The 22245-nt window shown below is 36.3% G+C and overlaps 1 protein-coding gene across 1 annotated transcript in view; it reads right to left on the minus strand.

Moving 5' to 3' along the window:
- The window catches only part of LOC117327246 (nucleolar pre-ribosomal-associated protein 1-like), a 33399-nt gene that overhangs the window by 7780 nt on the left and 3374 nt on the right, over positions 1-22245 (minus strand). The window contains exons 5-23 of the mRNA XM_033884146.1: positions 21851-21933; positions 20723-20860; positions 19791-19921; positions 19055-19250; positions 18763-18900; positions 18297-18461; positions 17614-17719; positions 16207-16607; positions 15642-15749; positions 14704-14977; positions 13983-14067; positions 8669-8736; positions 7848-7999; positions 7184-7393; positions 6052-7024; positions 4854-4997; positions 3998-4254; positions 2313-2553; positions 1678-1788 (exon numbers count right to left, since the gene is read on the minus strand). Of these exons, the coding sequence (XP_033740037.1) occupies positions 1678-1788; positions 2313-2553; positions 3998-4254; positions 4854-4997; positions 6052-7024; positions 7184-7393; positions 7848-7999; positions 8669-8736; positions 13983-14067; positions 14704-14977; positions 15642-15749; positions 16207-16607; positions 17614-17719; positions 18297-18461; positions 18763-18900; positions 19055-19250; positions 19791-19921; positions 20723-20860; positions 21851-21933 (3981 nt within the window). The remainder of the gene's footprint in view (positions 1-1677; positions 1789-2312; positions 2554-3997; positions 4255-4853; positions 4998-6051; positions 7025-7183; positions 7394-7847; positions 8000-8668; positions 8737-13982; positions 14068-14703; positions 14978-15641; positions 15750-16206; positions 16608-17613; positions 17720-18296; positions 18462-18762; positions 18901-19054; positions 19251-19790; positions 19922-20722; positions 20861-21850; positions 21934-22245) is intronic.

Consider the following 22245-nt stretch of genomic DNA (forward strand, 5'->3'; position numbering starts at 1 on the left):
TTTGTGACAGAGTGGCACTGTAGGGCCCTGTACATACCTGTTTGTGACAGAGTGGCACTATAGGGCCCTGTACATACCTGTTTGTGACAGGGTGGCACTGTTGGGCCCTGTACATACCTGTTTGTGACAGAGTGGCACTGTAGGGCCCTGTACATACCTGTTTGTGACAGAGTAGTACTGTAGGGCCCTGTACATACCTGTTTGTGACAGGGTGGCACTGTAGGGCCATGTACATACCCGTTTGTGACAGGGTGGCACTGTAGGGCCCTGTACATACCTGTTTGTGACAGAGTGGTACTGTAGGGCCCTGTACATACCTGTTTGTGACAGGGTGGCACTGTAGGGCCCTGTACATACCTGTTTGTGACAGGGTGGCACTGTAGGGCCCTGTACATACTTGTGTGTGACAGGGTGGCACTGTAAGGCCCTGTACATACCTGTTTGTGACAGGGTGGCACTGTAGGTCCCTGTACATACCTGTTTGTGACAGAGTGGTACTGTAGGGCCCTGTACATACCTGTGTGTGACAGGGTGGCACTGTAGGTCCCTGTACATACCTGTTTGTGACAGAGTGGTACTGTAGGGCCCTGTACATACCTGTTTGTGACAGGGTGGTACTGTAGGGCCCTGTACATACTTGTGTGTGACAGGGTGGCACTGTAAGGCCCTGTACATACCTGTTTGTGACAGGGTGGCACTGTAGGTCCATGTACATACTTGTGTGTGACAGGGTGGTACTGTAGGTCCCTGTACATACCTGTTTGTGACAGGGTGGCACTGTTGGTCCCTGTACATACCTGTTTGTGACAGGGTGGCACTGTAAGGCCCTGTACATACCTGTTTGTGACAGGGTGGCACTGTAGGTCCCTGTACATACCTGTTTGTGACAGGGTGGTACTGTAGGGCCCTGTACATACCTGTTTGTGACAGAGTGACACTATAGGTCCCTGTACATACCTGTGTGTGACAGGGTGGCACTGTAGGTCCCTGTACATACCTGTTTGTGACAGAGTGGCACTGTAGGGCCCTGTACATACCTGTGTGTGACAGGGTGGCACTGTAGGTCCCTGTACATACCTGTTTGTGACAGGGTGGTACTGTAGGGCCCTGTACATACATGTTTGTGACAGAGTGGCACTATAGGGCCCTGTACATACCTGTGTGTGACAGGGTGGCACTGTAGGTCCCTGTACATACCTGTTTGTGACAGAGTGGCACTGTAGGGCCCTGTACATACCTGTTTGTGACAGAGTGGCACTGTAGGGCCCTGTACATACCTGTTTGTGACAGAGTGGTACTGTAGGTCCCTGTACATACCTGTTTGTGACAGAGTGGCACTGTAGGGCCCTGTACATACCTGTTTGTGACAGGGTGGCACTGTAGGCTCCTGTACATACCTGTTTGTGACAGAGTGGCACTGTTGGGCCCTGTACATACCTGTTTGTGACAGAGTGGCACTATTGGGCCCTGTACATACCTGTTTGTGACAGAGTGGCACTATAGGGCCCTGTACATACCTGTTTGTGACAGGGTGGCACTGTAGGCTCCTGTACATACCTGTTTGTGACAGAGTGGCACTGTTGGGCCCTGTACATACCTGTTTGTGACAGAGTGGCACTTTTGGGCCCTGTACATACCTGTTTGTGACAGAGTGGCACTGTAGGGCCCTGTACATACCTGTTTGTGACAGGGTGGCACTGTAGGCTCCAAGGTATATGCCTATATGACTGGAGGTAGAGCAGTCTGGACGAAGCTCCACAAGTGTCATCAGGAGATCCACCAAACACTCTATAATAATATATCAACTTATATAGTCATCATCTTGTTTGTTTGAAGTATACACATTAAACAATAGAAAACTTACATCATCTCATCAGGACACATCTTCTTTAACAGATAAAATTACAACTGAAAGTCATTTTTAACTAATACCGCTATTATTTGTGATCATGGTAGCTACATGTACATGACATCTATATTTTTTTGAAAATAGCACCATTGTATTTGCTATCCCTCAAAACCATTATATAAAGATTGACAGCTTAATCTGACAATATCTCAATATTAGTCAACCAGTATTCCATTATGTTTCTATAGTTACGGTTATTGAAATACTTGATGCTTTTCTCTCTAGTATAACACTTAACAAACAATAACTTGCTCTGTGCCACAAATGTGACAATTTTTTTTAAATATTTTGTTTGTTTGTTTATCTATAATTTATCTACCATGATATAATCTAGTTTATCAAAAAGTTGATGCTTTCATGAAATACACAACACCAAATAAAGCCATATTTCTTATTAACTCACCTTTGACCTCAGATCCTGCCTCGTCAAGTATGATCGACAAAAACATTGAGTGACTGAGTACCATGTCAAAGATAGTGTTGGGAGTCAGATCAAGTGTCTCTCCACTTGAGTACACCATCTTCACCAGCGTGTTGAGGATCTTATGAGTACTGGCATTGGAGTACTGGGATCGTAAACATGCTTTCACAAAGGACGAGAAATCTTTATGTACCTCAGATGGCTTCAATTGTTGGATGACATCCTGTATACAAACATGGATAATATCATTAATTACTAACATCTTATAATTATATACAAACATGGATAATATCATTAATTACTAATATCTTATAATTATATACAAACATGGATAATATCATTAATTACCAACATCTTATAATTATGTACAAACAAGGATAATATCATTAATTACTAACATCTTATAATTATGTACAAACATGGATAATATCATTAATTACTAACATCTTATAATTATGTACAAACATGGATAATATCATTAATTACTAACATCTTATAATTATGTACAAACATGGATAATATCATTAATTACTAATATCTTATAATTATGTACAAACATGGATAATATCATTAATTACTAACATCTTATAATTATGTACAAACATGGATAATATCATTAATTACTGTCCTGTATACAAACATGGATAATATCATTAATTACTAACATCTTATAATTATGTACAAACATGGATAATATCATTAATTACTGTCCTGTATACAAACATGGATAATATCATTAATTACTAATATCTTATAATTATATACAAACATGGATAATATCATTAATTACTAATATCATATAATTATGTACAAACATGGATAATATCATTAATTACTAATATCTTATAATTATGTACAAACATGGATAATATCATTAATTACTAATATCTTATAATTATATACAAACATGGATAATATCATTAATTACTAACATCTTATAATTATGTACAAACATGGATAATATCATTAATTACTAATATCTTATAATTATGTACAAACATGGATAATATCATTAATTACTAATATCATATAATTATGAATGGCCATTTTGTCATGATACCTGGGCCCTGAAGAGTAGTTCAATGTTTCTTTATTTGGACTCTTGACAACCGACAGAAACCTTCAATTGTGAAATACACTCAAAAATAGAAATGTTGTAAAGTGCTGTTTTCAATGAGGTAATGAATTTTTCCAAGAACAAGCTCTGGTATAAGCCCACACATGTCCATCGCTTTTTAAGCAAAAACTTCTAACATCAACTATTTTATTGTCCTTCAGCATTTGGTCAAATGTTATGTGTTGAAAACAGATAACATATTTACATTTGTGCCACATTTCCCTATTGAAACAATGCCAAGAGGCAGTTGCTACCATACATCTATAACACCCAGTGGGTCATGTGACATTTAAAAAAGGCAGTAATTCATTTGTTGGTTCAGTTTTCAAAACTGATAAAAATGGTTAGGCGATTTAAGTATTGAACAGTTGTTTTAATGTTGTTATATGGTAGTAAGATGTATGTTGGACATGTACAAATGTCATGGGAACCAGTTGTTCATCATTAAACATTTACATGATGATTTCTTGCTTTGTATGTTGCCAGGCCAAACAAGATTATATTGAACTCACCTGACTGGCCAGGCCAAACAAGATTATATTGAACTCACCTGACTGGTTTTAGACAGAAGACTTTGAAGGTATTCCACTAAATCCCCATCTAATTTCTCCTTTTTCTGAAGAGTGTACATCAAGCATCTCCGACACACAGAGTAAACCTGGGCCTCAGTAATGACAGGCTCAGTGCTGACCCCTGGTGTAGATGAGGAAAGGTAACGAAGCACTTGGATGTGATCCCTTTTCACAGTTTTTTTGGCCTTAATACTACTAGTAATGCTCCGATAAATGTCTTTCTGTTTGTCAATGTCTGGAAAAAAAGAATGAATAAAATGAATTTCTCCTAACTAAACAAATAATGAACAAAATGAAAAAGAAAAATTTATGATGTATTATTTATATACCATATACAATGTATTTGTAGTTTCAAGGTTATGTTTTTCATGTGTCACTGTCTTAATTGTATCTGTTTGTCTCTCTCTATTTCTTAATTAAATAATTTTGAAGAATATTTTCATTCAAAGGTTAAGATTAAGAGAAGTTAGGAACATCTGACTCCACTACATCTATTGGGCATCCCTTGGGAAATGCTTTGCCTAGTACATGTATACGCATCCTTGGGCAAATACACACAGATGAATGTTAATGCTATCTAAAACGTTGGCTAATGGCAAGAGTGACACTGCTAGATACCGTGATGACTGTATTAGTGTCCATTCTTCAAATAAACAAGTTCAAAACACTCATTTCCTTAAATTAATATTCATTTCTTGTGTTTCAATATAGATTTTATCTCTATCCAAAAATGATTTTACTAGCTAAATGTTCTTGTAGGTAGATTTTGGCACTTCAGTAAATGAACATGAGAAAAAAAATTCTTTAAAGATATTTTACTCGTTGCTGACTTACCTATAACTTTGAGCTTACACAGCAGGGTAGCCAGTTCACATAGATCTCCTATAAAATCAGAGTGCTGTTCAGATGTTCCCATCAAAGTTCCCACACAGTCCGCATAATCCCTGTAGATTTTGTGAACAGCCTCTGTGGCTTCCGCTGGAAACAATGAGATAAACCAACAATTACCTTTATAAGTTCTTGGTATCAGGCCAACAGATACATGTACATGTACCATAACATACACGAGACATGCTCTAGTACAGATTATTTATATGGTGTGTATCAATTTCATGTTATCAAAACCTTACTGATGTAATGGAGTTTTCTGAGAAGAATGAATATTTCCGAAATCTATAAGAAATCAGAAAATATATACACTGTGCATATATAATCAAATAAGAGACGAATAATAGAAGTGACATTTCATGTAATTACTCGATCAGCAGTCCTCAGTTGGCTTTTCAGTAGTTCCTATGCAACAGATACGATGTAATGCTTACAGCTACAGCATCTTGGAGGGGCAGACAATAGTAGTCTTTATAGACAGGTGACTGAGGTTCATATACAAACCTGTCTACAAAGGCTTCTCATTGGAGGAACAGACAAAAGTGGTCTTTATAGACAGGTGACTGAGGTTCATATACAAACCTGTCTACAAAGGCTTCTCATTGGAGGAGCAGACAATAGTGGTCTTTATAGACAGGTGATTGAGGTTCATATATAGTCAAACCTGTATATAAAGGCTGCTCAGTGGATCAGAAAATAATTGCTTTTATGGAAAGGTGGCCTTTATGTAAAGGATCATATACAATGAATTTTGTTACATTGGGACCCGAAACATGCGACCTTTAAAGATTGGCCCTAAATGACTCAAACTGTTGATGGGCTGTAAAACAATACAATACCTTACAGTCCTTTATTGTTTATGGACAGATTTTTCCAATATACAGGTGAATTGGGTTTATTATAAACAGGTCACCTTTATGGGCAGGTTTTTGCAATATATGTGATCTTTATCAACAGGTATTTGTTATATATAGGTGGTCTCAACCACAGATTTAAAAAAAACCAGTTGGTCTTTATAGACAAGTTTTTTGTTATACAGGTGGTCTTTATAGACAGGTTTTTTTTGTAATACAAGTGGTCTTTATAGACAGGTTTTTTGTAATACAGGTGGTCTCTAGGGCAGGTTCTATATGGTTTTGCCTACCTTTCCTGTCCGTTACACACTGCAGGTAGGTGTTCAGTAACGGGATGTTCACAAACTTCCGGTCACTGTCGATATTTGTTGCCATAATCCATTCCTCAAGATTTGACCTGGCCACGGAGTTATGTTTGACCACAGTCATTGCTATCTTATGCTTTACTATGGAGGAGCTATTCAGGAGATGCCACATGGTTTCCTTGGTAACCGCAACAGAGAAATGAGGAAATGTTTGCAGAAGATTTTGACAATTATTGTCAATAACATTTGAGTCGATACTGCACATCATCTCTAACAACACCTCAAAATCCTTAATATGTAGAAACACGAAGCTGTGGTGATGAACAGACAGGTTACTATGGATCTCTTCTAAAAGGTTCATCAGAAAACTCCCCAAGGGAGATAACTCTGATGAGGAATTGACAAGTAAAGTCTTCGGTAGGTATAGGACAGTGTGAAGGAGTGAAAACTGTGCCTCTATGTCTAAGAAATTTGTAAACAACCCTAAGTTGTTCTGGATCAGTCCGACCAATTTTTGGTAGGTTGGACTTGGTTCATTTCTGTTTTTGATGGAGTCCATGAATTTTTTTATTTTATCCACATATCTTTTCAGAACCAGTGACAACTGACTGAGGTCCTGCTTTTCAATGGATAAGAAGATCTGGCTCATTTGCGATGTGACAAGAAATTGAAGACAGCTGACTGTCGGTGGTGGGTATGCAGGATCCTCCAGTTTATCAGTTGGGTCATACAGGAACCATCTGAGCAACACAGGATGTGTTAAAACCATTTGGAGCATTTCAAACAGAGGCTCTGACCTTGCGTTCTGACCAAGGTCAGAGAGCAGATCAAAGTTACTATCATTTAACTTATCATTACATTCTTCTGAAACAGTGGCTTGTCTTGTCATACATAATTGTATCAATGCATGAAGTGTTTCTAAAAGGACTTCCATAGCAACACTGGATTTTGATCCTGTCTGAAAAATACAAACAATGATATTCAACACCAAACTATCAATTGTTAAAATCCAGTTATGCTACACTAAATATTCAGAAATTCAGGAGATAATGACTATGATAAGTGTCATTTATTTGTGTTCAGGATTTTCGAAGTAGTCATAAATTAACCCACATACCTGGCCACATGTTTTCTCCAGAGTAACGAAATACAGCAGCAGTTGCTTGGCAACAAGAAGCATGTCCTCCACATCCAAATCACCAAGACTCTTTGTTAGTTCCTTGACCTTCACCTCTTCTGCCTTAGCACACATCTTGATGAAGGCACGCATCAGTGGTCTACTGGATAGTATCTGTATCCCTTCCTTGGGCATTTTCATCCTCTTAAACTTTAACACAATATATACCACTTTTACAATATTTTTACATAAATTTAATTTGTTTTTTGATTTTTTCCATCATCAACCCCTTACAATCTCTTACAACTTTTGCAGCATTGATATATCTATAATAAATATAAAGATATAAATTTTACTTATTTTACAATTGCAAAACCATTTTCTACCAACTTAAATATATTATTGATTCTAAACTGAAGCTTCAAGGGGTCTTAGAGTGGGCGGAAACCGGAGGACCCACAGCAAACCCATGAGGTCAGACAGGTCCCTATCATAATGCTCACATATGATTTTTCTATCAGAATTAAAAATCATTTTCAACATGTTTCATATAGCTAAACCTACTAAATATTCTAATCAAAATGTTTCCATCATTTCGTTCTGTAATCATTAGATACCTTTTCTGATGGTAACCATGACAATACGTTCTGTAATCATTAGATACCTTTTCTGATGGTAACCATGACAATATGTACTTGATGACCCCACTCTCTAGCTGATCTCCATGGCAAGCGTTCAGCATACACACCAGAGGGAGAGGCTGTATTTGGGAGTGGAAAAGGTCAAGGACAATTCCAGACATGTAGTTTTTCACACCTGTTGAGTAGATAAGTATATATGTATAGGGTCACAATAAGTATCTAATTTTATGTATAGTGTCACAATAAGTATATGTATAGGATTCCACATAATAACAGGTAATAGGTCAAACATTGAAATTAAATTGGATTATCGTAAATGCACACCTATGAGAACAAAGGAAAATTCTGCATGTATTATGAATGATAAGCCAGTATTTGCGATTGAAATTATAAAAGAGAATGAGCTTAACTGATCTAAGCATTACATGTATACAAAATCTATTCCCCCCCTGCCCTGCTAAGAATAGTAACAGAAACCTTGACCTCAAAACCCTGTAACTAGAACATATTATGGTGCTTTATCATTGTGTAAAGATTGATTAAAATCCCTCAAGGAATGATGCCGTAAGAGCACTGACAAATTTAGGTATTACATACATAATACGTACCAGACAGAGATAAACCTACATACATAATATGTACCAGACAGACAGAGAGAAAACCTACATACATAATACGTACCAGACAGAGATAAACCTACATACATAATATGTACCAGACAGACAGAGAGAAAACCTATCGCCCGCCCTTCCCCCCTGTTTCACTGTTAGAGAGCTATGAAGTGTCCAGTTAAACTGACAACAGAGGCAATAACCAGTATTGGGAGTTTAAGACCTTTACTTACTCGGAGGCATATTTTCTGTCTTGGTCAGATGTTCCAAAGCAATCACCACCATTGGGCTGTAGGGAAACCTACAATGAGAGTGAACATGATTAAACACTGGGCTATATCTGTATCTAAATCATTGTTCTAGTTAAACTAAAACACATTTATAGTGACTGTATCAACACAATTGTCATGTAAGTACTATGACTGTATCCATACATCCACACAATTGTCATGTAAGTACTATGACTGTATCCATACATCCACACAATTGTCATGTAAGTACTATGACTGTATCCATACATCCACACAATTGTCATGTTAGTACTATGACTGAATCCATACATCCACACAATTGTCATGTAAGTACTATGACTGTATCCATACATCCACACAATTGTCATGTAAGTACTATGACTGTATCCATACATCCACACAATTGTCATGTTAGTACTATGACTGTATCCATACATCCACACAATTGTCATGTTAGTACTATGACTGTATCCATACATCCACACAATTGTCATGTTAGTACTATGACTGAATCCATACATCCACACAATTGTCATGTAAGTACTATGACTGTATCCATACATCCACACAATTGTCATGTAAGTACTATGACTGTATCCATACATCCACACAATTGTCATGTAAGTACTACGACTGTATCCATACATCCACACAATTGCCATGTAAGTACTATGACTGTATCCATACATCCACACAATTGTCATGTTAGTACTATGACTGTATCCATACATCCACACAATTGTCATGTTAGTACTATGACTGAATCCATACATCCACACAATTGTCATGTAAGTACTACGACTGTATCCATACATCCACACAATTGTCATGTTAGTACTATGACTGTATCCATACATCCACACAATTGTCTTGTACGTACTATGACTGTATCCATACATCCACACAATTGTCATGTAAGTACTACGACTGTATCCATACATCCACACAATTGTCATGTAAGTACTATGACTGTATCCATACATCCACACAATTGTCATGTTAGTACTATGACTGAATCCATACATCCACACAATTGTCATGTAAGTACTACGACTGAATCCATACATCCATACAATTGTCATGTAAGTACTATGACTGTATCCATACATCCACACAATTGCCATGTAAGTACTATGACTGTATCCATACATCCACACAATTGTCATGTAAGTACTATGACTGTATCCATACATCCACACAATTGTCATGTAAGTACTATGACTGTATCCATACATCCACACAATTGTCATGTAAGTACTATGACTGAATCCATACATCCATACAATTGTCATGTAAGTACTACGACTGAATCCATACATCCACACAATTGTCATGTAAGTACTATGACTGTATCCATACATCCACACAATTGTCATGTTAGTACTATGACTGAATCCATACATCCACACAATTGTCATGTAAGTACTACGACTGAATCCATACATCCATACAATTGTCATGTAAGTACTATGACTGTATCCATACATCCACACAATTGCCATGTAAGTACTATGACTGTATCCATACATCCACACAATTGTCATGTACGTACTATGACTGTATCCATACATCCACACAATTGTCATGTAAGTACTATGATTGTATCCATACATCCACACAATTGTCATGTAAGTACTATGACTGTATCCATACATCCACACAATTGTCATGTAAGTACTATGACTGTATCCATACATCCACACAATTGTCATGTTAGTACTATGACTGTATCCATACATCCACACAATTGCCATGTAAGTACTATGACTGTATCCATACATCCACACAATTGTCATGTAAGTACTATGACTGAATCCATACATCCACACAATTGTCATGTAAGTACTATGATTGTATCCATACATCCACACAATTGTCATGTAAGTACTACGACTGTATCCATACATCCACACAATTGTCATGTAAGTACTACGACTGTATCCATACATCCACACAATTGTCATGTTAGTACTATGACTGAATCCATACATCCACACAATTGTCATGTAAGTACTATGACTGAATCCATACATCCACACAATTGTCATGTTAGTACTACAACTGTATCCATACATCCACACAATTGTCATGTTAGTACTATGACTGTATCCATACATCCACACAATTGTCATGTTAGTACTATGACTGAATCCATACATCCACACAATTGTCATGTAAGTACTACAACTGTATCCATACATCCACACAATTGTCATGTAAGTACTATGACTGAATCCATACATCCACACAATTGTCATGTTAGTACTATGACTGAATCCATACATCCACACAATTGTCATGTTAGTACTATGACTGAATCCATACATCCACACAATTGTCATGTTAGTACTATGACTGAATCCATACATCCACACAATTGTCATGTAAGTACTATGACTGAATCCATACATCCACACAATTGTCATGTTAGTACTATGACTGAATCCATACATCCACACAATTGTCATGTTAGTACTATGACTGAATCCATACATCCACACAATTGTCATGTAAGTACTATGACTGAATCCATACATCCACACAATTGTCATGTTAGTACTACAACTGTATCCATACATCCACACAATTGTCATGTACGTACTATGACTGAATCCATACATCCACACAATTGTCATGTTAGTACTATGACTGTATCCATACATCCACACAATTGTCATGTAAGTACTATGACTGAATCCATACATCCACACAATTGTCATGTTAGTACTACGACTGAATCCATACATCCACACAATTGTCATGTAAGTACTATGACTGTATCAATACATCCACACAATTGTCATGTTAGTACTATGACTGAATCCATACATCCACACAATTGTCATGTTAGTACTATGACTGAATCCATACATCCACACAATTGCCATGTAAGTACTATGACTGAATCCATACATCCACACAATTGTCATGTTAGTACTATGACTGAATCCATACATCCACACAATTGTCATGTAAGTACTATGACTGAATCCATACATCCACACAATTGTCATGTAAGTACTATGACTGAATCCATACATCCACACAATTGTCTTGTAAGTACTATGACTGAATCCATACATCCACACAATTGCCATGTAAGTACTATGACTGAATCCATACATCCACACAATTGTCATGTAAGTACTATGACTGTATCCATACATCCACACAATTGTCATGTAAGTACTATGACTGAATCCATACATCCACACAATTGTCATGTTAGTACTACAACTGTATCCATACATCCACACAATTGTCATGTTAGTACTATGACTGTATCCATACATCCACACAATTGTCATGTTAGTACTATGACTGAATCCATACATCCACACAATTGTCATGTTAGTACTATGACTGAATCCATACATCCACACAATTGCCATGTAAGTACTATGACTGTATCCATACATCCATACAATTGTCATGTAAGTACTATGACTGTATCCATACATCCACACAATTGTCATGTAAGTACTATGACTGTATCCATACATCCACACAATTGTCATGTAAGTACTATGATTGTATCCATACATCCACACAATTGTCATGTAAGTACTATGATTGTATCCATACATCCATACAATTGTCATGTTAGTACTATGATTGTAACCATACATCCATACAATTGTCATGTTAGTACTATGACTGAATCCATACATCCATACAATTGTCATGTAAGTACTATGACTGTATCCATACATCCACACAATTGTCATGTAAGTACTATGACTGTATCCATACATCCACACAATTGTCATGTAAGTACTATGATTGTATCCATACATCCACACAATTGTCATGTAAGTACTACGACTGTATCCATACATCCACACAATTGCCATGTAAGTACTATGACTGAATCCATACATCCACACAATTGTCATGTTAGTACTATGACTGAATCCATACATCCACACAATTGTCATGTTAGTACTATGACTGAATCCATACATCCACACAATTGCCATGTAAGTACTATGACTGTATCCATACATCCACACAATTGCCATGTACGTACTATGACTGTATCCATACATCCACACAATTGTCATGTTAGTACTATGACTGAATCCATACATCCACACAATTGTCATGTTAGTACTATGACTGAATCCATACATCCACACAATTGCCATGTAAGTACTATGACTGTATCCATACATCCACACAATTGCCATGTAAGTACTATGACTGTATCCATACATCCACACAATTGTCATGTAAGTACTATGACTGTATCCATACATCCATACAATTGTCATGTAAGTACTATGACTGTATCCATACATCCACACAATTGTCATGTTAGTACTATGACTGTATCCATACATCCACACAATTGTCTTGTAAGTACTATGACTGAATCCATACATCCACACAATTGCCATGTAAGTACTATGACTGTATCTATACATCCATACAATTGTCATGTAAGTACTATGACTGTATCCATACATCCATACAATTGCCATGTAAGTACTATGACTGTATCTATACATCCATACAATTGTCATGTAAGTACTATGACTGTATCCATACATCCATACAATTGTCATGTAAGTACTATGACTGTATCCATACATCCACACAATTGTCATGTAAGTACTATGACTGTATCCATACATCCATACAATTGCCATGTAAGTACTATGACTGTATCTATACATCCATACAATTGTCATGTAAGTACTATGACTGTATCCATACATCCACACAATTGTCATGTAAGTACTATGACTGTATCCATACATCCATACAATTGCCATGTAAGTACTATGACTGTATCCATACATCCACACAATTGTCATGTAAGTACTATGACTGTATCCATACATCCATACAATTGCCATGTAAGTACTATGACTGTATCTATACATCCATACAATTGTCATGTAAGTACTATGACTGTATCCATACATCCATACAATTGTCATGTAAGTACTATGACTGTATCCATACATCCACACAATTGTCATGTAAGTACTATGACTGTATCCATACATCCATACAATTGTCATGTAAGTACTATGACTGTATCCATACATCCATACAATTGTCATGTAAGTACTATGACTGTATCCATACATCCATACAATTGTCATGTAAGTACTATGACTGTATCCATACATCCACACAATTGCCATGTAAGTACTATAACTGTATCCATACATCCATACAATTGTCATGTAAGTACTATGACTGTATCCATACATCCACACAATTGTCATGTAAGTACTATGACTGTATCCATACATTATATTTCATCATCAAATCCAATCTTTACCTGAAGGCCTCGTCATGTACATCTGCTGTGGCGTCAGACTCTCCAGTATCCTCTGGTAACATATCCTCATCCATGTCCAGGATTCCTACAACAAATATTTCTTCTGTTATAAAAAATTGTAATTGTACAAGATTAACCATGTCGCCCCAAAGAACGGCTGTGTTTCTTTGACACTCCAAAAGATACTCAGCATGCAGTTTCTTGGGGTTGTCTTACACTAGGGGATTATTGAGATATTTTCACCCTTTACAGGTGAAATCCTTATAAGCCCAGTATCAACTTTGCTTTTCAAAGTGATAACACAATCTTTTATTAATGAGTGTCCTAAAATTTGATCTCCAATGAAACTGCTTGGATTATAGAGGCCTGTGGAAAACTGTAATTAAATTAACTGGTGTGCACTTTTGGTATACATTATCAAGTGATTCCAGCATATTTCAGCACCTGTACAGTCATCATTTTGTTTTATATCAAATTGATGTAAAAAATGCAGGTCAGCTGGCATGCATGCTTAATGAAATCCTCTACAAAGCAGTTGCTTAAGGCTTCAGTCAGGAATGGATATAGATAATGATGATTTTCATTTTTTTATAGAAAATCTTATGAACTGAATAAATTTAAATCATTCATATATTATAATTAAGTCGTGAGATGAATAAAATAAAATGATATATTCACAAGTAATTCTTGATCAATTCAAAAGCAAAATTTCCATATTTACCATCTATAATGCTGTCATGAGTTCCAATGCTGATGTTGTCAAGGTTACTACCCCCTGTCGTCTCCATGGTGATGGCCTCCGACACAAAATCACTGACCTTGTCGACATAAGGATATGGATTCTTGATGAAGGTCGTGAAGACATGAGCCAGCAGTTTGATGACCTCTATCTTCTCTTCACTTGTGGCCAGATTCTCCATGGACATACTGAACTGTCTGATCCACAACTGCAGCTCCCCCTGGTGGTACTCAAACAACCCGGTACTAAACAGCAACTGATAGAACAGATAAAAGTAAGTGAATGTAAAATAAAAGAAATTAAAGAAATTTCATCATGATTATCTCGTTAAGTACTTTCTTCCATCATAAAATTCTGATCTGTGGTGATCCCTGAATACATGCAAAATGTTATTGTAAAATGCTAAAGACTATCTGATATTTATCATCAATGAAGCTTTCTCTGTAACTAATGCTACAGAAAATTTGATATGATGTGTAGTGTTTTGTTTTCCTGTCTTATATCTGCATATTATAACATCTCTAGACCCTAAGGATACATAACTGAAAGATTTGGATAATGTTACATAATTATAATCCGATGTTTTTGTGAGCAAAATAATCAGTTAGATATCACCTGTGTATATGTCCTGCATGAAGATTTACAGTACAGGTGTACTTACAATTGCAAGACGACACTTTTCCTGGTTTGCAAAACTGATAAGAGGTGAGAGTGTTTGTCTTTTTCATTACATAAGAATTAAAACTAGTTCTCACAAGATTTCCTTGATATATTAAAATCTTAACTGTCTATCAGTACTGTAATTAGAAATTGTACTTTATGTAAGATTGTGACAAAGTGAAGGGCCTGTCCTTTACACATACTTGCATAACAGGTATGAGTACTTTACCCGACACTAACAAAGGATTTACACACTTTACCTGGGAGATAAGGTCCCGTGTAGTGATAGTCAGTGGAGTCTGGCAGAGGGAACTGACCTCCATCATTATCTCCAGTAATATGTGCATCAGGGAGCGACCATCTTGACTCTACAATAATAGATATCAACATATATTTTTCACAATCACAAATTTATCTGCAGTACTAGGGTGATAAAGATATGTTGAAACCAAATACAAAAATTTCAAGACCTCATTAATTTTTTTTGAAGAAACAATTCAACAGCATAAGATTTTTAACAATTTGACAATTTTCACGTCTGATGATCCACACTTTTCAGGCTTGATTTCATTGCTGATTCTTTCATTTCCTTGAGGTCTATCAATTTACGACAAAGTACACTTCTCTTCAGGTCTATGTGATGACATAAACCATATAAAATGCAAAACCACATATTCAAGGACTTTTTCATGGCCATAGGCCAAGATTCAGGATTTTTCTAGACTGAATTAAAGTAAATTCAAGGCCACAAAATAGTTAGCTTTTTCCTATATTTTTACACCTAGCCACTAACATAAAACAGTACAGAAAGTGTGGTATACATACATCTTTACCCCAGGGAAGTTTCCGGGCATCGGTCCTAGATAACAGTTTGAGAAGATACAACTGGGGGAGCATGTGATCAAATGTTTTTGAATCTGCTGGAACCGTAGTTTCAGTGGACTTTTCTGATTGGTCCTTGCCAGTATCGGCCGTTACTGATTGGTCATTGTCAGTGTTGGCCTTTTCTGATTGGTTGCCTGCATTGTCTGTCTCCATTGTTTGTTCATGTCGTTCTGATCTGTCAAGGTCTGCTCCAGTTTTCTGTGAGAGTTTTTTGACACCAGCCAGTAACTTGTAGATAATGACTGGATCGTCCACAAGTACTGAGGGCACAAGGTCCTGATACAAACACAGTGTCTGCTGTATCTTAATCATGTGTTGAAGAGGGGTCACAAAGGTGACATCTACAAAAAAGATCACATCATACCAAAGTCTATATTTCAGTTCAATGATTATGTATCACGAAGAAAAGTACAAAATCAGTTACAAAGTCAATATTTTGTCTAATATCAAATCCTGTAGACAAAGGAAGGAGTATTGAAAAATACCCTTTCCATACCAGGCTATGAACAAGTGACCATTTCGCTCTCAAGGCAAACATCCTACCACTAGGCTACAGGAAATTCCCATTCTGAGGTAGTACAGGTGACCGTATACTCTCTACTTTTACACAATTTTACACTGTCATAAATGTAGGATTTTTAACGATTATTGTCCATTTTGTCACACTCATGTACTGACATTTTAAAATAAATCACTAAAATTAAACTGGTCAGCTAGCAAATAGATGAACCATCAAGGTTGCCTGTTGTGACTGACCCCTACTTATCTTTATTGTCATTATCCAAAAAGACTAGTTACAATAATGTCAATTACCTTGGATTTTCCACATGTCTGATCATAATTACAACCAGCAATCATTCAATGATTTCTGTACTTCAACTAAGGCTATAAAATATCTACCCGATGGGAGGACTCCAGGTTTAACAAACAGGGACTATCAATTGAGGTGATTTAATTAAAACAGTACCATATCATAAGCCTTATTTTCATATTTCTATTTTCACAACAAATATACCTATTGGGAGTGAAATTTGCAAATCTACACCAGTATCTAGAACACTGGGTTTCTCCATTGAAAAATCACAGGAAATGGACAATTTGACAAAGTTATCTCAGTTTACAGATAGCATTTTGGTTTTCAGTGTAAATTTAAATTTATCTTGGTTTACAGATAACATCTTGGTTTTCAGTGTAAATTTAAACTTATCTCGGTTTACAGAGAGCATCTTGGTTTGCAGTGTAAATTTAAATAGTTCTAAAATTCAGGTGTAATTTATCTGTGCGGTTGCCGTCATCACTCCAGCAAATCTACATATTTTCATTGACAGCACCATACATTGTTTTTACCTGTGAGTCTGGTGTCCTCGTGCTCAGGTTCCTGTGTCTTAGCCTCAGAACCAAGTGTTGTTGCGTGTTCCCAACACATTAACAGGGACTTGATATCAGGGATAGCCTGCAATGTATTACATATGGCTTTATTGAATATAAAACAAATCATGTCCTCATTTCCTTTAAGCGTAAAAAGACTTTTACCTGTCTTCAACGAAGATACAACCTTATATAACTGTTACACAGGCGCTATACATGGCATTCTAGCTTTTACATTCTAGTAATGTTTATAACTTAAAAAGTCTAAAATATTGTGTCCAACAGATAATGTGGCCAGTTGGGTTCCATTTAAAGTTATATTTTACTGAAACATCATAATCTGGCCAGGAAGGTGTGTCCTGCTTCACATTCAGGTCATAACATTTCAGTGAGATGACACTTTATAGCGATTCCTGTGTAGCTTCATCTTAAATTTAGAGACAATATTAGGACAGGTTTGTCCAATTCAATGTAAGCATAATGTGACTGAGTGGATAATCATGCTTATGTGTCCAGGTTATGACATTTCAGTATGATAAAACTATAAAATGGTTGTCCTTTCATCTTTGGACATTATCCTTATATCACATAAGCTGTAATAGGAATGTTATAAAATTTCGTCTTGATCCAAATTTGACTGACCTTGACCCTATAAGACTGACCTTGATGACCTTCTCTCTGTAGTCTTGTTTAATGTCATCCCTTTCTGTGTCAGTGTACCAGTGACTTAGGTTGTCCTCCGTCACACATGCCAGGGCAGTCATCCCTCTTTTCAGCATCATATTGATGAAGTCTAGAACTGTGTCACGTGGTACAATATGTCTGTGCTGAAACAATAAATTTATATAGATGATATACACTGACCTTGACCTTGAGTAATGTGCACAAAGTTGATTGAGTAGTTTATTTGACCCTGACCTAGATAGTAATGTGTGAAACCCTGACATTGATAGTGATGTGTGTGACCCTGACCTTGATAGTGATGTGTGTGACCCTGACCTTGATAGTGATGTGTGCAACCCTGACCTTGATAGTAATGTATGAATATGACATAGATAGTAATGTGTGCATGTGCTCTGACTAACCGTGACCTTGACAGTGGTGTATGCTTTCCTAAATGACCCTGACCTTGAGAGCCTGCAGTACAGTATATAACATCTCCTGTGGGGGTAAGGTGTCGACCATCAACATGTCCACAAACTTATGGGCATTCACTCTGTCTCGTAACTTGAATGCTGCTGGTAGTTCCGACTGCTTTTCGAAAATCTGAAAAAGAGAAGCAGATAGTTTATCTTTTAATTCTATCATGCGTCTTTTGCTATGAAAAAAGCCACACTATAACTGAACACTGAATATTTACTTTAATTTTGCCTCTATGAGTACAATTAACCATGTATCCGTCTTATACAACCATCCTAACCTTGCAGAGAAATGCCATGGAAGCCCGCCACTTGGGTGAAGGTCGTGGTGACAAGGTGTTTAACATGGAGGGCAGGAAATGACACAGCTGGTCTGGGCATGCCCGTAGAGTCTTTATAATCAGTTCCTGGATCTGTGGTGTCTCTGTTACTTTGGTTAGGGATGTCAGGAAACTTGTCAAAATGTGGTTTTGGTTTCTGAATAGAGCAGAGAAAAAAAGTTTTAAGAGATAATCGCAGTTGTGTCTCATGTCCTTGACCTTAACTTCCAATGATTTTTGACGAAGTAGCATCCCTGGTTTTATTATTTTAACATTAGTTTTTACATAATTTTATTGATACATTGTGTTCTCAAATTTCTCTTATCACTTTATTTGATCTGGAATCATTTTAAACAGATAACAGTGATTCATTTCCCCTTGAAATGGACAATTACCACACTGTTCTTAATACTCAAGCCTGATCTACAAAATCTCACAAATACACAATTCTGAGCAAACTTCAGTCCTAGATACTTATATGTGTGATATATTGGTAAATCATTTGAACAGCAGAAAATCTACAAATCAAAACAATTCCACGCCCATGATAAAATAAAATTGTGATGACCATGGAGAGCATGTAAAGATGGATGGTCAGACCCTATGTCTACATCCCAGCCAACTTCCATTGCCCAGGGATAATAAGAATGTCCCCAACTTTGTTACAAAAATAAAAGACTTTATTAAGTTTTCTTACTGTCCAGAAGTGCCAAGCGCTTTGTCATAAAAGTTAATTCCAAATTTGTGTGAAGAACACAGCTCCACAAGGAGTTGGTGAGTGCTGTCTGCAACAATTTTTTGTTCCTCTGTCTTAGTTGCGTCGTCCACCTGTAAAATATTAGGGAGTTGTCAATGGCAATGACTTCTTTAAATCAATGTTCATCTGTTTGATTTGAGGCAGAACAATGATCAATGTCTTACAGAATGCCCAAGGATAACAGTGTAGATATATCCAGTTAATCCAGTTATCAAAGTAGGAATTTTTAAAATAAACTTCATCTGACAATAACATGGAAGATTTTATTTACCATATAACGATATTCTCATGAGAAACCTGAATAGCATTAGAATGAAAAGTCTCAAATTATCTGTTTGTCTACAAGACAAGTGCATTTGATTTTAGGGATGTTTTCATTACAGTGCCAATTGTATGCTGTCATTTTTATATATCACAAGAGTGATTTTACAATGGTTAAACTGTACAAAATCTATCACATAATCTGTCTGTTATTTTGTGAATACACCCATGTAATATGTTTACATAAGTTACTAGTGTAATATATAGTATCATATAAAATGCTTTTGTTTTAGTTTTGACTTTTGTCCTCCATATTTTAACTTTTAACTTTGTCAAAACATCAGTTTTCTGATTAAGTGATTACAGTATCTTAATTTGTTTTCACTTCATATGAGATTTTATGAATCTTGTCTCGAAGTTTTATTTCTTCTTGCCCTCCGAGACTCTTTTCATCATATCTCATCTAAAAGTCCTCTATCTATGACATGGACATACTACATGGTAAAACAAGCCAGTTTAAATATGTGATAAATATTGTTTTCCCAGAATCCATCTTTAAAAGTTAAGTTTTCCTTTCATAGATTTCTAAAGCTGTGACAATGTTAACTGACCTCAAGGTTGTCATCAGCTGGTCGGTTCTGCCAGGTGCTAGGACCTGTCCAGTGGTACAACTGACCCAACGCTCTCATGTTGAACTCTGTAAAAAGTCGAACCTTCAATGTCTTAGTGACCGCAGGGTTCTGGACAACCTGAAAGTGGGAATAGCAGCTCTGTGATGGAAATGAGCTTTTATCATAGAATACAAAGAACAGGTATAATTAGATACTGAATTTTTCATGAAACATCTTGTAATATCAAACATTGACAAGCGAATCAATAGCAGATCTAACTAATAGTTATGTCATAAAAATATTATGGAATTTATAAGATAAGTCTTTAATTCATTCAAACCTCTTTATTTCAAACTCTGATAACTCATAGACCCTGTTGAGCCCCACTCGATTTGCAATAAGAAGATTGCATTCCGTTACATGTAAATCGAGTAAACCGGGAGAATATATCCCAAAATAAACAAGTTTTTAAGTTTCCTCAAACACTATGACACAAACACATGCATGTATGTGTCATATATCTTTCTCTAGTGAAACTCATCACTCGCGCACTTAAACATGGTCCCACCATCTTGGAAGATAAATCTTCCAGCTTCGAGACGGAAGAGGTAGATCTTCCAGAAGCAGAAGAGCTACAAATCGAGTGACCGAAAGATATATTCTAGAAGGAGAAGAGTGCAAATTGAGTGGGGCTCTGAACTTGAAGAGTATGTAAAACATACTAAGTTACCTTGAAAAATCAGAATATCTCAAATTTTTTCCAAGACCCCCACTTATTGTGAGATAAGGAGGTTTGACTGTAGAAAGATGATCTTACATCCTCTTCATCATATTTCATTATTGAATTAATTAATAAATTCCATACATCATTGTCAGAGGTGTAAGATTCATTCCTAAATATCAGAATTTAAGCAAAAACTCTCAAAAAAATTTCCACATAAAACAAGCAAAATTTTACTTTTTTCTTGTGTTACATAATGTACTGTTGTTATTGTGATACCGTCAATGTATTACAACATCCAACAGTGTTATTACATTAGTATCGTAACATTTTGATGACATCACTCTATCACAGTGTAGTACAGGCCAGTTTTGTGATATAACCATTGTAGATGTTACAAGGTTTACCTTGTTGAGTAAGGTAGACAACACCATCTGTATGTTACCAACACTGTCGGCTTGTAGTCCAGGTATCAGGCTGCCAACGAAACCTTAAATCAAAATATCATGAATTAAACTTCATTTTAATCACAATTTTAATTTCGTTGATTATAGATAATTCTTAATGGGCCATCAACAAGTAAAATAAAGGACAGTAATGAAATAAAAAGATACCATTTTACAGAAAAAATGGCATTAATCTATGATATGTAAGATACAGGCTAAAGGATCCACTCCCACATAAAGACCTTGACCATTACTAATAATAGAGTACAAAGTCTCAACAAATATGGTAGAAAATAAAAAGGTTGACTTGTACAATCTTCTATCCACAGTATACCTCCCTAGCTTTGTTACAGCTT

This window comes from Pecten maximus, chromosome 5 (genome assembly GCF_902652985.1).
Source record: "Pecten maximus chromosome 5, xPecMax1.1, whole genome shotgun sequence".
NCBI classification, from domain to species: Eukaryota; Metazoa; Mollusca; class Bivalvia; order Pectinida; family Pectinidae; genus Pecten; species Pecten maximus.